Source organism: Crotalus tigris, unplaced genomic scaffold (genome assembly GCF_016545835.1).
Source record: "Crotalus tigris isolate CLP2741 ecotype Arizona unplaced genomic scaffold, ASM1654583v1 scf7180000017625.6296891, whole genome shotgun sequence".
NCBI classification, from domain to species: domain Eukaryota; kingdom Metazoa; phylum Chordata; class Lepidosauria; order Squamata; family Viperidae; genus Crotalus; species Crotalus tigris.
The window spans coordinates 5,463,696-5,481,118 of NW_024096520.1; the positions used below are offsets into that span (position 1 = coordinate 5,463,696).

At 39.4% G+C, this 17,423-nt stretch overlaps 1 protein-coding gene across 1 annotated transcript; it reads left to right on the forward strand.

Annotated features, from left to right (window-relative positions):
- Window positions 1-550: 550 nt before the first annotated feature.
- On the forward strand, window positions 551-16,764 carry CDC23 (cell division cycle 23). Its single transcript, XM_039334094.1, has 16 exons — window positions 551-1,074; window positions 1,856-1,928; window positions 4,894-5,031; window positions 5,146-5,188; window positions 5,653-5,758; window positions 5,956-6,088; window positions 6,370-6,547; window positions 7,655-7,752; window positions 8,818-8,899; window positions 8,997-9,150; window positions 10,599-10,718; window positions 11,232-11,307; window positions 12,442-12,503; window positions 12,821-12,899; window positions 13,386-13,505; window positions 14,419-16,764. The coding sequence occupies exons 1-16, from the start codon at window positions 935-937 to the stop codon at window positions 14,587-14,589; spliced, it is 1,773 nt and encodes a 590-aa protein (XP_039190028.1). The 5' UTR covers window positions 551-934; the 3' UTR covers window positions 14,590-16,764.
- Window positions 16,765-17,423: the final 659 nt, after the last annotated feature.

The window sequence follows — 17,423 nt, forward strand, 5'->3', positions numbered from 1 at the left end:
TATGAGCAGGAAGCTGGGACTGGCATTAAATGAGGTAGATGATGGTACAAAAGATTCTTCTCCAATGTCTAATGGCCAGGCAGAAATAAGATGCCTATTTGGGGTAAGTAGAGATCTTCCATAAGTTGCTGCTGAATTATAACTCTGTGAAAAAGAAGAACGTCTGAAATTATTGGAAACCATAATATTAGCCGTATTTATTCAATTTATCAATTCAAGTAGTTAATTCAACTTAACCGAATGTTTGGAAAAGATAATTCCTGTGGGATTTAGGCAGAGACCAAAAGGATGAGATGGTAAACAAATCAGTGGAAAGTGATATTAAGTTGAATTAAGATGGCACAAGATTAAATTAAATCAAACGTACCTTTCCTTTTAATTCTCCCATTTCTTGACCTAGTCTTTCAAAAATTAAAATTTTGGTTATAAGAATTTTCTGTGCCACGGAAGTAGAGTCACGGGGGCTTAGTGGGGCTCAGAAAGATGGGGATGATGGGGACGATGATTTTAGAGATACAGTAAGAGTAACGTCGCCACGCACCTTTCAAACAGACGCGGAAAAGCCTCACCGGCTAGCCTTGTAACCGGCTAGCGTTTTACAGGAAAGTCATGCGCATTCCCAACAGATACGACCCTCCCACCTTCACACATACACCCCAACAGAAACCAGAACGGGTGCCAGCTCTCGACATAGCCATTCACACGTGAAAAAGGAGGAAAGTAAGAGCGGGTCTTCGTCCCTTACGCCAACCTCCCTTCCTCGACCCCTGTCATCTCTCAGCCAATGAATACTCAGAATTTCGGTTCCCTCCGTTGCTATTAGTCACCGAGGGCAAAGAAGAGAAGAACGAATCCTCCAATAGCTTTCCGAGTTTGGCGTGGCGCGCGCGCTCCGAGGGCCGAGTTGCGGAACGGAGCTGGGGACGCTGGGAAGATGGCGGCGGGAGCGGCGGTTTCGGTGCCGATAGCCGACTTTGCTTGTGCGGATTTCTCCGACTTGCGGGAGATCAAGAAACAGCTGCTGGATGTGGCGGAACGGAGCCGGGAACGCGGCCTTCAGCATAGTGGGAAATGGTACGGGGAGGGCGGCGCCTAGGAGGAAGGATTTGTACGCCGCTATTCCGATGTGCCGGGAGGTGATGATGAGGCGGGAGGTGGTGGTGACGCTTTATGCCAGGGGTCTTCAAACTTGACCCTTTTATGACTTGTGGACTTCAACTCCCAGAATTCGGCTGAGAATTCTGGGAGTTGAAGTCCACAAATCATAAAAGGGCCAAGTTTGAAGACCCCCGGCTTTATGCAGTTTGACCTGTGCGGGCATTTGCTGTGTGGTTGTTAAGAGCCGAAAACGACTTGACACATAGGCAATCAGAATTAACGCAGGCAGTTGGTCAAATCTCAGAAATAGTGGGACTGCCCTATTGAATTCTTTTAACAGGCCTGTGGCGTTTGGGATAGGTGGGTGGGCACAAAACAAATTCTGGGTCCTGCTGATCATAGCATTTTAGCAAGCGGCCTATAGATTTGCAGCTTTTAAGTAGGAGTTCAGCTGGAACAGCTTCCTTGAGTGTGAAGTTATACAGCATAGGGAGTTTTTGTATGAGTCCAAGATTGCTGGGTTCATACACGATGAGCCGTAATTTGTTTGATTGGGATTTATTGAATAATCTATAATTGATTGACTTTAGAAAACATTCTAAGATGTAAACTGAGTTGCAAGCCAAAAACTGGTTGACAGACTATGTCTAGCCAGAACTGAGTAAATGATATTGTGTAAACTTAGACAATGTGTTATGATTAACCAGGCAATTTATAAGCAGTGTTTGCTCTAACACAGTAGATGTTATTGTTGCAGGGCCTCAGAACTGGCCTTGGCTTTGGACCCTCTACCCTTGAATGAACTGCCTCCTGTTCCCGAACTTACAGAGGTATGGATAATTGTCTGTATTGTCTATAATATTAAACTAAAAATGATTACTTCAGTGACATTGTAAAATCTAGGGACATTGTATATTAATAGTTGGTGATATATGCAAGTTAGTTGCTAAGTCTGCAGCACCAAATTTACTTGGGAATAAGTTTAATTGAACATAATTTTTAGTTATGATTGTATTGTTTATCTCTGACCTATTGTTTGCTTGAAAATCTTTAGTCGGAAAGGCTCCAAGTACTAAGTATTGATCAAATAAAATTGTTGTTGGCATTAAGATTACAATTTTAAAAAAAGATATGAAAAAGAAAATTGATGAGTTGGGAAAACAAAAATACTCAGGAATCAGTTTAATGATGTAAAATCTTAGCCTTCAGCCTGATGGAATGGATTTTGGACTGTATTGAGACTGGTAAATCCTCATTATCTCAAAAGAGATAATTCTTTTTGTGAAAAAAAAGGGCAAAGAGAACTTTTAGTTTGTACTTCATTTATATTTACTGCTCGATCATTAGTAAATGATTTGTGGGAAAGGGTTTCAGACTTTAAACTTTAAAGAATTTTTATGTCACAATACATGCAACCATATTTTTAGTTCTGTATAATGATAATTACTTTTGATCTTCGTTCCTGAAGGATTATACTTTGGGCAAATTTTAAGATGTCCTAGTATTCTATTGAATGTTTCCTTTTTTTCTCATAACTCACCAGCTCAGCTATTCTAAAATTGTAGTTTTATAAAAATAGATTTTCTGAAAGTGATTTCTTATGTTCCAAACATAGTATAGGCCTGATTTGCTAAATTTTGCACACAACTATTTAAGAGTACTTAGACTTACATACCGGTCCCTAGTGCTTTACAGCAGTCTCTGTTTACAGAGTCAGCATATTGCACCCAACAATTTGGGTCCTCATTTTACCGACCTTGGACGGATGAACGGCTAAGTCAACCTTGACCCAGTCAAGATCAAACTCCTGGCTGTGGGCAGAGTTAGTCTGCAATACTATATTATAACCTTTGTGCCACCGGGGATAATTTATTAAATCTATATTAATCATTCTCAGAGAAGTACAAATCTTATTTTGTTGTAGCCAATAGAGTTTGAAAATTCATGATTTAATTAATTTATTAAATTCACAATTTAATGTTTTTGTTTATAATAGAAGTTGGGAACAGGTGGTCTTCCAAATGTTACTGAACTACAACTCCTAGCAAGCCTCAGTATGTCCAAGCTATGTTGATTGTAATTGCTGTGAGTTATAATTCAATACTGTTGGAAAGGAATAGGTTTTCCCACTTTTAAGGAAAGCCTGATGGTCAAGAAAAATATGTTCTAGAAATATCAAATTGACTAAAGCAGTCTCATATAAAGAAAATTTGTATAAATGTTTCACGGATGGTATATGACCCCAGTAAAATTAGCAAAAATGTTTAAAAATACTTTGAATAATCGCTGGAAAAGTAAACAAAGGTCAATACTTATTATCATATCTGGTGGACATGTCCTAAAGCAGTGGTTCTCAACCTTTTTAATGCCACAACCCCAATCGGTCGTAAGTCGAGGATTACCCTACCGGTCGTAAGTCAAGGACTACCCTACCGGTCGTAAGTCGAGGACTACCCTACCGGTCATAAGTCAAGGACTTTCCCTGCCCGGGAGCGCCGCGCATGCGTGGTGCCGCCCCCTGCACCGGCCGAGGTGTAGCTGGCAAGGGGCAGCGACGGCGCAGGGCGACTACTGGCTGGGCCACCAGCTGGCCCAGCCCAAGGGAGGTAAGGCACCCGCCGGGCCCCACGCGCGCCAGCAATCCTCCCTTCGCCCGCCAGCCTCCCACCTCCCACCCCTGGCCCTCTTTTACTTACATTTTTAGTAGTTGCTCAGCAGGGAGGGGTGGAAGCTTCCAGACAGCTCGCCTTCGCTGCAGACAACTTGCAGTACCGTTTGCAGACTGGGGCTTTTGGCGGGCTCAGCAGGGCAGAGACAGCCTGGACAATTCCTATTGGCTTTTAAAAGCCAATAGAATTAGACTCTATTCAAGACAGTCTATTCTATTGGCTTTCAAAAGCCAATAGAATAAAAGGGAGTAGCACAGCTAAGAAAAGGGGGGAAAAAATGGCAGACTGCGTTGTTTGGCGACCCTCGTGAAATAGTCATTCGACCCCAAATGGGGTCATGACCCACAGGTTGAGAACCACTGCCCTAAAGCAAAAAAGATTTTGGGGTAAGATACATACATGGTTGGAAAAAATGATTAAAAGAAAGACAGAATTTAAACCAGAACTGTTTTTGTTAGGAATATTAGGACCTAACTATGAGAAGGAGAATGAATATTTAATATTGCATATACTGACAGCAGCGAGAATAGTGTTTGCCCAATATTGGAAAAATGAAAACTTACCAACTGAAGAAGTTTTAATTAAGAAAATCTTAGAATGTGCAGAAATGGATAGATTGACCTTACAGATTAAAGAGAAAGAAGATTCAGTTTACTTAGAACATGGAATAATTTTTACCAATGGTTAGGAAAACGAACTAGTGAGAAATGAATGTGATATGTTATTTTGAATGTATATTAATAAGAAGAATGATATGCATTAATTAATTGATATTGTTTATGATTATCGTTTATTACACATTACAGTTATTTATTACAATATCAACTATTGTTAGCTGAACATATGTAGGCAGACAATAGTCTGTTTGCTAAAGATTGAAAATGCTATTGGGGGATAACCCCAATGTCGACCCCAATCCTCCCCATCACCAATCCTGATTCCAACCCCACCCTAAACCTTAATCCTTATCCCAACCCTATTCTATTCCCAACCCTATAAAACTCAATAAAATTCTAAAAAAAAAATCTATTATGAAGAAAAATATGTTTTTTCCCACAAGCTTTCCATGCCAGCAATGTATCATTTGTTATAGAGTGGTTTAACACCGCTTTCTTTTTTTCCACAGGAAGATGCTTGCGATTTGGATGCTTACACTCTTGCCAAATCTTATTTTGATCTAAAAGAATATGACAGAGCAGCCTATTTTCTAAGGAATTGCAAGAGCCCAAAAGCCTATTTTTTGTATATGTACTCCAGATACCTGGTGAGCTCAAACTACTTCCTTTCTGTTTCTGATGGTCAGATCAGTGTGATAAATATGAGAATCTAGTAGGATATACACTTGCTTAATCTTAAATTAATTGTTCTTTGTTTTCAGTCTGGTGAGAAAAAGAAAGATGATGAGACAGTGGATAGTCTAGGTAAGGAATCCAAGGTAAATCTTTCATTTGACTTAGTTTGATTGTTGATATGCAGTTTCTTAGGCATATTATTCTTTAGAGGAAGGCTGCAGTGCTTAGCATAGCTAGGCACAAAAATCAATTCTCAATATGACACTATTATGAAATACACAATAGCCTAACACAATATAACACCGAAAACGATGTACCTCAGAGTTAATAAATTCCAGACCAGATAATCTAAATGCAATGGTGCAGATATGGTATATGTGTTTTATCCTTGATTGCTGTGTAAGAGATTTTGAAAGCAAAGCCTGAGAAAGATTGTTTTATCACCTGAAATATAAAGCACTTCTGAACTAGCTACAAATTGGAAGGATGTGAAGTTGTAAATTACACATCCATTGTTAACATGTAAAATATGATTATATGACAGTGTAGAAAAGGTGACAATTGTAGTAAAAGGCAGTTTTCTTTCTCTACAGGTCCCTTAGAGAAGGGACAGGTGAAGAATGAAGTTCTGAGAGAATTAAGAGTTGAACTTAGCAAGAAGCATAAAGCCCGAGAATTGGATGGATTTGGACTTTATCTGTAAGTTTTGTATGAGATAACCAGTAATGTTAGCTACATAGAAGCATTTGCATTCCTATGTGAAGCAGGAATTGTGAAAATAGCAAGGCTTTTTTTTTTTCATTTACTTGTTTGCTATTCATTGTACAGTGTCATAAATTGGAGCAACATGATTACAGAGTTTTGTTTTTTCAGTCTTTGCCTTTGTGTCCCATTAGGTATGGAGTTGTATTGCGAAAACTGGATCTAGTGAAAGAGGCTATTGACGTCTTTGTGGAAGCAACCCATATCCTGCCATTGCATTGGGGAGCCTGGCTGGAGCTTTGCAACTTGATCACAGACAAAGAGACGGTAAATTGTGGGATAACTTCATGCCCAGTCCTTCTTTTCTCCCGTTGCTTGATCACTAAGCATTGACTGATCTAAATTTGATATTGTTCATGGTGTTTTTCTGATGAAGAAAAAAATAAATCTAGCTAACCTAATTAAATAAATAGCCTTGGAGGTTTTCACCTTAATCCTGTCTGAAGATCTCTTCAAATGAGCAAGCACAGTGATTCCTACAGTTCAGGGGAGGTACTATAGACTCCTTCTCTAAGTGTCTTCCTCTTCTATTTGGTGCTTGCTGCCAGCTGAAGTTCCTGTCCTTGCCAGATACCTGGATGAAGGAGTTCTTCCTGGCACACATATACACAGAGCTGCAACTGATAGAGGAGGCCTTGCAGAAGTACCAGAGTCTCATAGACGTTGGGTTTTCCAAGAGCACCTACATAATCTCCCAGATTGCAGTGGCCTATCATAACATTCGAGGTCAGTGAATCTTTTTAGGCTTGTTGTGGGAGGGTCTCCTTTTCAGTTCCGTTATGCGCTGATCAGAATAAGAGAGTTGGAAGGGACCTTGGAGGTCGTCTAGTCCAGGAGTCTCCAACCTTGGCAACTTTAAGACTTGTGGATTTCAACTCCCAGAATCGGGAGGCTGAGGAATTCTGGGAGTTGAAGTCCACCAAGACTTCAAGTTGCTAAGATTGGAGACCCCTGTTCTAGTCAACCCCCCTGCTCAAGCAGGAGACCCTATACCATTCTGGACAAATGGCTGTCCAATCTCTTCTTAAAAACCTCCAGTGGTGGAGAACCCCTAATTCTGAAGGCAAGCCATTCCACTGGTTAATTGTTTTCACTGTCAGGAAATTTCTCCTTAGTTCTAGCTTGGTTCTCACCTTGATTAATTTCCATCCATTGTTTTTTATCCTGCTTTCAGGTGCTTTGGAGAATAGCTTGACCCCCTCTTCTTTGTGGCAGCCCCTCAAATATTGGAACACTGTTATCATTTCACCCCTAGTTCTTCTTTTCACTGGACTAGACATACCAAATTCCTGCAACCATTCTTCATATATTTTAGCCTCCAGCCCCTTAATCCTCATTGTTGCTATTCTCTGCACCTTTTCCAGACTCTCAACATCTTTTTTATATTGTGGCAATGAAAACTGGAGGCAGTAGCACTGTAAAACAGTACTAACACTTCTTGTGATCTTGATTCTATCCCTTTCTCAATGCAGGATTGCATTGGTTTTTTTGGAGGCTGCAGCACACTGCTGGCTCATATTTAAGTGATTGTCTCCTAGGGCTCCTACATCCCTCTTGCAATTGCTGCTGTTGAGTAAGGTTCCACCCATTCTGTACACATACATTTGTTTTTTTCTTGCCTAAGTGTAAAGCCTTACTTTTCTCACCATTAATTGTCATTTTGTTAGATAGGGTCCAATGTTCAGATCTGTTGAGATCCAGATGGATCTTGAGCCTATCTTCTAGGGTGTTGGCTAGTCCTGCCAGTTTGGTATTGTCTGCAAATCTGATGAGTTCTCCTTCTATTTCCTCATTTAAATAATTTATGATCATTTCATGTTGCTTTTTCTTCAGATATCGACAAAGCATTATCCATCTTTAATGAATTAAGAAAACAAGACCCTTTCAGGATAGAAAATATGGATACCTTCTCTAACTTGCTTTATGTCAGAGTAAGTACCTTTTTTCTCAGCCATATTTTAACAAAATACTCCCGATTAGTATTATGTTATTCGCAGCCATACAATGTGTTCAAACTGTCAGCACTGTCTGAAGCAGCTGCCACCTCTTATAATGCTTTCAGTCACCCTCTGCACAGAAGTCCAGTTTCCATATAGTCAGCAGCCAGCTTTGGATTAGACCTCTTCTGTTCATTTGGCCTGTTTTGCAATTCTCCCTTGCAGTACTCTCCTTATTCCCTTTTCCACACACATACCAGCACAGCATCTCCTCCTAACATACTCATATTTTGATATAGAAAGATGCAGTCCATCTTCATGCATCAAAGTGCTGGAGAAGAGGACAAAAAGCAGGAAGGGAGGACATACACAGACTGTTGCATGTGACTTTACTACAAATAGTTTTCAAACATTCCATATCACTAAAACATCTTACACTTTTGCTGAAAATCAAGATCCCTTTAAATCAAGCGGATGCTTACTTTGATACATCCATATAGGTTTTCTTGGCGACATGGGTCATTTCAAGATGTTTGCCTTCCCATCTTCTCCAAGTACTTATCTCTTTCCAAAATCGGCCAGTTACCTAATGCTGCCATCTGCTGTGGCTTTACTGAAAACTAGATAATATAGTGGTTGTGTTATTTGGTTACAATGGGTCTTCAAACTTGGCCCTTTTATGGCTTGTGGACTTCAACTCCCAGAATTCCTCAGTCCGTGTGCCTGGCTGAGGAATTCTGGGAGTTGAAGTCCACAAGTCATAAAAGGCCAAGTTTGAAGACTCTTGGGTAACAATATTGCTACAATAATCAAATAGGGTTGTGGTGTAATTTTATGCCTTTCTTTGCTTGGTTATCTAGGAAAAAGCTAACATATTAGTAGAGCTCGCTTGATGGATTTATTTCTACAATTGTAGTGTGGCAGTCAAATCCTTAAGGTGAACTTGGTAGTTAACCAAGTGGCTGAATTTGAGATCTGAACTACTGTTTTTCCTAATTTCCTTTTGCAGCGGAGTAAATTTTCATTTTTTCCCTCACTCTTTATTCCTCCCCTTACTAGGGTATGAAGCCCGAATTGAGCTATTTGGCCCATAACCTTTGTGAGATTGACAAGTATCGTGTAGAAACTTGCTGTGTAATTGGTGAGAAACTTTGCATGTTCTTTTCTTGAAGAAACTGATTTTTTTCCCTTTTGAACAGTGCCAGTGAAGCTATTATTATTATTATTATTTAACTTAGGGAACTATTACAGTTTGCGTTCCCAGCATGAGAAAGCAGCCCTCTATTTCCAGCGAGCACTGAAGCTGAATCCTCGATATCTTGGAGCATGGACCCTTATGGGGCATGAATACATGGAGATGAAAAATACATCAGCAGCTATTCAAGCATACAGGTATGTGTGTAAGACTTAAGCTCAGTTGCCTGGGATTGGAATTGCTTTAACTGGATGTTACTTTTTACAGAAATTTTACCCTGTCCCAAACTAAATGCTCTGGGCATCAAATGAGAAAAGATTTATAGCAATAGCACTTATATACTGCTTCACTGTGCTTTACAGCCCTCTTTAAGCGGTTTACAGAGTCAGCATAATATTGCCCCCAACAATCTGGGTCCTCATTTTACAAACCTCAAAAGGATGAAAGGATGAGTCAACCTTGAGCCAGTCAGAAACGAACTGCTGGGAGTCAGCAGAATTAGCCTGCAGTACTGCCTTTCTAACCACTGCGCCATCATGGCTCTTTTACAGAAAAAAATTATTTACTAATAATTTACTAATAGAAGCAATCTATTAACCTAACTTTAAGCCTAAGATATAATTATGGTGCCCGCAGCCTGCGTAGGGAAAAAAATGACGGGAAATAGGATTGTTTTCCTTTACTTGGGAAAACAGGGCAGCTGCATGTCCCTTTGGCAGGAGAGAGTTTCACAAAGTGGAAGCTACTCTAGAGCAGTGGTTCTTAACCTGGGCGATATCGCCCCCCAGGGAGCGATTTCATTTTTCAGGGGGGCGATGAAACAAAAAGGGGCGACGTGGGGGCAAAGGAATGAAAAGGGGGCGATATGGGGGCGATGGAGCGAGGTGTTTTGGGGACACTTTTGAGACTTTTTCATACTGTGAATCGCTGTATATCGCTGTATATACAAAAACATCAGATCGCTCGCTATTAGTGGATTGAATTGTGTTTTCAAATGTTCCTCCAGCTGGCTTCAGTACAGAACACCGTACCTATGTGAAGACGCATTGCTTATCTTCATGTGCATTGCGCAGCAGCCTCTACCCTTTTTATATTTCTTTTTGCGTCTTAAATTTCACTTGTAAATCAATCATTAAATACTACTGTTTTTCTTTTCAGGCATTTCACTTTCTTGCAATTGAATTTTGTTTTCAGTGGTCGTTACATTTCAGTATTTTGAATAAATAAGATAATAATGAAATACATGTATCACGAAGTTTGGGAATAAAGTGACGGGTGGCACCAAAATTTTTCACACAGTTGAGATATGGGAAAAAGACTGGAAATAAATTATTTGCATCGATGTGTCCTGATGACAATTTTAAAGAAAACAAAAAAAAGTGTTTGCATAAATTGAAGAATTATTTCCTACGTTGTGATTGAGAGGTTACGTTGGGGGAGGGGGGCGATGACAACTTCCTCATTGGCTCAAGGGGGCGATTCTTTCGAAAAGGTTAAGAACCACTGCTCTAGACAATTCTTGCCACTTATTTTGCTTTCCCCTCCCTCATACGTCATTCATTTCCTTCCAAAATAAATAAAGAAATGCGTATGAAGTTTTTAACTATATTACTCTTTTTTTTTCCCAAATGCCCTCCTCTGTTAGACATGCCATTGAAGTGAATAAAAGAGACTACAGAGCATGGTATGGACTGGGGCAAACATATGAGATTCTCAAGATGCCATTTTACTGCCTTTATTATTACCGGCGAGCCCATCAACTCAGGTAAAACAGCGAGCATGGTTATCCCTATTGCTGCATTTTTTAAAATCCACTATCCTTGGTATGTGAAGTTAAATTATTATATATGAAATAAATTATTTATTGGGAAGTATCTATTTATAAAGAAGAATGCCCTGCAAACGATAAAACCTTGGTTTTCAGTGTTGACTATTAGCTCTATTAAAGGCAAAGGAGTATAAATTGCAAAGAATTACTAAAGATATCAATTTCATAAACTAATTATTGTGGGGAAAATAAGTCCTGTGCTTATTCAGTGCTAGCCTTTAGGGTTTTTCTTTTAGCCCGGTGTGATAAATAAAGCCATGAAATTAGTTGATATTGGAGGAAGTTTTTCCAATAGTTGGATCTGAAAAATCCCACTGCCAAAATCTGACAGGTCTTTAATTTTTTAAGTTTGTGGTTAAAACTGGCCAGCAGGCAACTGCTCAGCGAGCTATAGATGATTTTAAATGATTTTAATCTTTTTGTCAGCTAGGTATCTTGTGTTTTTCACAGACCCAATGATTCCCGTATGCTTGTTGCTCTCGGAGAATGTTATGAAAAATTAAATCAGCTAGTAGAAGCCAAAAAGGTACTAGAAAGCACAAATTTGCAAAAGGGGGGGGGCGGGATTTGTGGTTTCATGGGGAACCAGCTAGGGGAATTATTGCATGTATTATGTTGTCCTAGTCTGTGCATCATCCTTTGAAAAAGGTTTGTGAGATGTAGATCATATGGCTAGGCCAGGGGTAGGCAACCTTGGCTCTTTTATGACTCCTGGACTTCAACTCCCAGAATTCCTGAGCCAACATGGCTCAGCTTGGAAACCTCTCCCTTTCTCCTCGCATGGCTGGCTCAGGAATTCTGGGAGTTGAAGTCCACGAGTCATAAAAGAGCCAAGGTTGTCTTCCCCTGGGCTAGGCTATCTATGTTAAGAAAGGGGACAAAAAGCATCAAGTCCTTCCTAGAATGGAATGAAAAATTGGATTATGATGTACATTTTATTTTCACACTTCCACATGCCTAATATAATGGGGACCAGTCCTTTCTTACTGCTTCATATCCTAAATTCTATTCCAGTATGAAGAAAAAGAACGTCACTCAAACTTAGTGTTATAAAGTTATTTTCATTCCCAAGTCCTGATAATAAAGTTACAAAATGCAGTCAGAATATCTTAATATAAATATTACATCAGAATCAGTGAAAATCCAAAACATAATTAGTATTTGTAGTATCAAAAAGACTTTTTATTATAATAGTGTTGCTCAATTTGTGCTGATGTTTAGGATACTTTTGCCCAGGTAGAACAAGAACTTGTTGGCAAATATAACAAACATACAATGATTGCTAAAGAATCATTTTTATATTAACCCCATTTGCTAGTCTGATCTATGATGTTAGTGTCCCAGTAAATGCAAAACTCCATAATCTTTCACACCAACCTCTGACCAATAATTCAAAAGTAATTTTTTGCTGTGCAATAATCAGTATATGAGCCATCAACAAAAGGAAATGGATTTGATCATCTATATAATAGTTCATGTGACATCCCTGATACATTTTAACTAGCTTACTCACTGGGGGGATGTTTTATGGTGATGGTAACAAAGAGTGAGTGTGCATTTTGCCATCTGAATTTGGAGCCCAAATAAGTGGAGAGTTGGATGGCATACAAGTTTAATAGTTTAATATTCTTTACTTCATCTTTGCTTTTATTCTTGACAGTGTTACTGGAGAGCCTATGCTGTAGGGGATGTGGAAAAAATGGCACTGGTGAAGCTAGCAAAGTGAGTATGGCATTGCATTTCCCTTGCCTTACTTTGTCGATTAAGGCTGGAATGTTTCTGTTTTAAAAGAAAAGGGAAAATGGGGCTTGTAAAGGCACATGGGCAGTGGATACATCATTGTACCATGGGCATTTTTCTGTAGAAATACAGTTCATGTGTGGTTAACTTTATAGGCTTCTACCTAAAAGCCCCTTGCGGAGTGAATCAGGTCCTACAGCTTTGTACTCAAAAGTATAATGTTGAGTTGGTACCTCCTGCTGAGTTGGTACCTTATCCTCAGTCAAGAGCATCCTCTTACCACTTGTGTCCTTTCTTAGGCTTCATGAGCAGTTGAATGAATCAGAACAGGCTGCTCAGTGCTATATCAAATACATCCAAGATATCTATTCTTGTGGGGTAAGTCAGCTCTAAATAAGTTTGGGAGAGCATGAGAGGGAAATATAGGAAAATCCTAAAAGTCCTTAGAGGTAATCCTTGACTTACAATGGAATTGGGACTGGATTTTCTGTCGTAAGCTGTGATGTCACCTGACTGCATCACTTTGCAGTTGCAGTCCCAGTAGTTTCAGTTGCCATCATAACCCCAGGATTGTGCAGGTTGTTGGGTGGGAAGAGATGGGCATCCCCGGCAAGCAAGCTGGGGGGGGGGGTACTGCAGGCAGGTGGTAGAGAGCAGGGAGGGGAGTGCCATGGGTGTGTGGAAGGTGCCATAAGTAGGCATTGGGGACGGTTACAAATGCAGGTGGCCCACACTTTGAGGGTGCTAAGATGGCCAGAACTTTGAAGACTCGTGTTAAGTCATTTTTTTCAGCTGTAACTGAAACATTTAGTTGTGACCTTGAATGGTTGCTGAATGAATGGATGTACCTATATTGTATCCCAGGAAATAGGAGAGAACTTGGAAGTAAGCACCGCCTTCCGCTACTTGGCTCAGTATTACTTCAAGTGTAAGCTCTGGGATGAAGCCTCAGCCTGTGCTCAGAAATGCTGTGCCTTCAATGATGTGAGTAACTGCTACAGTTTAAGTGGACAATTTTTCACTGGGGCTTTATACCTGTCCCCATATGTATGTATGGGGACTCCCTTCTCCCCCTTCATTTGTGGCTAGGCCAGAAGCTGTGTCCTCCAGGCTTGGTATAATTCATATCTAAAATTAATCTGGCAGAGCTACTGCTTTAACTTAAGATGGTAAAAAGGAATGCCCTATGCCGAGGTGGATGGCAAATTTAGTAAATGAATAAATAATTTATTTAGTAGAGATGGCCTTTATTATTTGTAGGAATTCCATTCCAGCTTAACTAATAGATAACAAAACTGCAGCCAATGAGATCTTGAAAAAAATTTATTCTACAGGGTCTGAGGTACTTCTTCCAAATAATCCTTTGGTTTATTCAGACATTCGTGTATTTGCAATTTGCAAACTTTTGGCTATTAAAATGGTGGCAAATATAATACTGAGCCTATTGCTTTTCTTTCTTATCAGAGAATGAAGTTCTTTAAATTAATACTGACAGATCCCAGAAAGCATATAGACGATTACAAGAAATATTCATTTAGCTGCCTCCTCTATCGCATACGATCAATACAAAAGGCAGCATGTAGCTAGCTCTCTGAGTATGTTGCAGAACTCACCTCTACTAAGCTGCCATTCAGCTGTTTAATGGACTAAGGAGAGTGATATTGTAATATTCTCATATGCACACGAGATTTACCTTTCCTATATATCCTTTTTTCCCACCTATTGTGTGTGTGTGTGTGTGTGTGTGTGTGTGTGTGTGTGTGTGTGTGTGTACATTCTTTATATGAAGCAGTACCTACTGGTTTAGTTATAATTTAGCATGCTTTGCCTATAACCTGTTTTCTATCAGCATCCTCCCTTCTTTTTCTTTCCTCATGCATCTGGCTTTTCTTTGTAGACAAGAGAAGAAGGGAAGGCTCTTTTGCGACAAATCTTACAGTTACGAAATCAAGGGGAGACATCAACTACAGAGACAGCCACACCTTTCCTACTTCCTTCTTCCCTCTCTGCCAACAACACTCCAACCCGTCGAGTATCCCCACTGAATTTGTCCAATATTACACCTTGAACTGAACTACCTTTCTGTGCTGGCTCAGTTGAGAAGACGTTCCTGTTGTAAACTGGGTCTTCCTCTTGAGGAAGGCTGTTGTATTCAGTTCGGATGGCTGACATCACGTTGCTCAGGATGACTGTCTGTTGTATTGTAGCCATGAAATGGTAATAGCTCAGACTGTGTAGCGAGCTGAATTCACGTACATCTCAGTCTTCTTACAAGTCTGGCACCTGAGTGTGAGAGAGAAAACCTCTTTACACTGGCTGTGGGGTTGTTTTCTGTCCCTTTCTTCATCACATTCCTTTCTGAGGATGTAGTAAGATGCAAGTTTATCAGATTTGCATCATATTTGTAACAGTATCACATTTATTTGAAATTGAAAAGGAGTGTCTGTGAGCAGGTGACTTTGTCTTTTTATTATGTGACTAATAAAAGTTTACCTTATAGGAGCAACAAGGCAGAGAACGTGGATGGAGAAGGGAATAGGTCACATCTAATTCAATGTAATAATGTCAGGCTGAAACTGGTAACATGAAGTGATGGGTATATTTTATGCCAGCAGGTGCAGTGTTACTACTTTCCCAAATGGGCTCTAGAAGTTGTAGACTAGATTAGTTAATCTTTTGTTGATCAAGAACCAGAGGAGATTACTTGAGAGCAAATCTATTCATTTCTTTGACTTAGCAACTTGTAAATGTTCAGTTTAAACATTGACTATGTTATTGTAACCTAATGATTGCGACCAGTCTTTAAATGCCAAGACTGTTAGAATTCAGGAAGCATAAAACAATTTTTGTGTGGTTAAGAATCATGTTATCTGCTATTACCATGTTTTTATCAATATATTTTCAAGAAATCAGATTTATGATTTCTGACCTGTTTCAGAGATGTTGAGGCTTCAGTATTCATATTTAGAACTTCCTCCTCAAGGAAACTCAATGTGGTAAACTGCCTTCCAAATTTATGATAGCAAATAAGCTTTATAGTCAGTTCAGCCACCGTTCATAATTGCTTGGATCATCTAATCATAAAATAATTCTTATAAATAAAGTAGAAGTAATCTAAAGCTATCCCATACTTCTATAATTGTAAAATAATCCAACCCACTCTTGTACTGTACGGCAGTCATTAAATTTGGTGCCTTGTTATACTACTGGAAACTGAAGCAAGGCTGCCTCCCTTTGAATAGCAGATCTTGTCAACATCCAGTTCAAGAATCCGAATAAAACTCCAGGTTCATTTCGTTTCTGAAAAGCTTACTGTTTATTGAATACACAGCTTGGTTATGTCGAAGAAAAACTAGCTCTGAAGTTCCCAGGCACCAATTCATTGACTTAAACAATAATTCTCCTAGCCAAACCCCCAACATCTTATGTAATACATATCAACAAGTTCAGTTTGTTATGGAAACCGTCTGTTTCAAATCCACACCTGTTATGGTGTCCTTGACAAGGCTTCAGCCTCTCAGTCTCCAAATGAACTGAAGAGGTTTCGTTTCTCCATTTAAACCACTTGAAAGTAACATACTCTCCCCCCCCTCCTTAATCTGAAGGCAAGATGAAACGCAGAGGCACCTTGCTGCCAAAGTTTCATTCTTGACAGATCTATTTTTCCCAGATCAGAATCAATAAGTTTGTGCACAAGGAACTTCCTGCGAAATAATCAGAATTGTGTTTGGGTTGGTTGGTGTTCTAGATGTATCCCTCCTTTAGCCTTGGATTGCTGCAAATTGTTTCATGAACTAATGCCTCACATGATTATCAAAATCTAAATACTGGAATCTTTTACTATTAAAATTAGGCCTTTATCAAAGTTGGTGCATACCCATAATTTTAACAAACTAATGCCAGTTGCTCAGGTTTTTGAAGGCACAAAAATATCCCATATCTGCCATTGCCAGGAAATTGTCATATGCTTGCAACTACACCATTCAATCAGGATTTTGCACATTCTTTGTATTGAGTATATAGTAGTTGATGATTTAGGCACCGAAGAGGAATATTAGAGCCAATCCGATTTCATGGCTCAGGATTTTTCTGAAAAACAGTACATTTGTGCAGTTAATGTTCTGAAAGATATGTTTCTTGAAATAGCCCTGTATGTATTATGCTCTTAACAGAACATTTTGCTATATGAAAAGCCAGAAAAGAAAAAAATAAAATGGAGGCGAACTTGTTTTCTGCTTTTGAACGAGTTGCAAGTTTATATGAAGTTCTGATTACTTTATGCTCAGGAATGCAGGAAAGAGTATACGTAGTCCTTTGCATCTAGTCAACTATGTCTCTATTGTTTGACATATGTTAAGCATGTGACATGGATTTTTTTAAAATCTTAACCAGAAACATCAGTAGAATTTTCAGATTTTTCTATAGAACTCCTTCATGGGGTTCCATGAGATTATGGGGGAGGGGGGGGAAATGTTCATGCAAACTCTGCCAATTATCTATCGCTAGAGCTTTGCCTCTGGATCAGAGGTCCGGGTTTTGTTTAAAAAACAGTTCCATGGCCCGAAGAAGGCTGAAAACTCCAGTTGTGTACCTTAAAAACAATGGCTCCAATTTACACAGTATTTAATGAGTATTCAAGTTGAAAAATGTCCTTTACAGACTATCTTTACAACCTGTTGCTTAATGACTGTTCAAAACAGATTGAAAAAACTACAATCCTTCCTTTGAATTATGCCTGCTGTACCACCCCTGTGGCCATTTAATTACATTTCAGGCATTTAGCAACTGGCTCACATTTATGTCTGTTTGTGTCTCAGGATTATGTAATCATATTTTGCCATTTTCTGGCAAAAACACCCATTGGATAAGCTGGATTCAGACTTAGGACCACATGATCTGCTT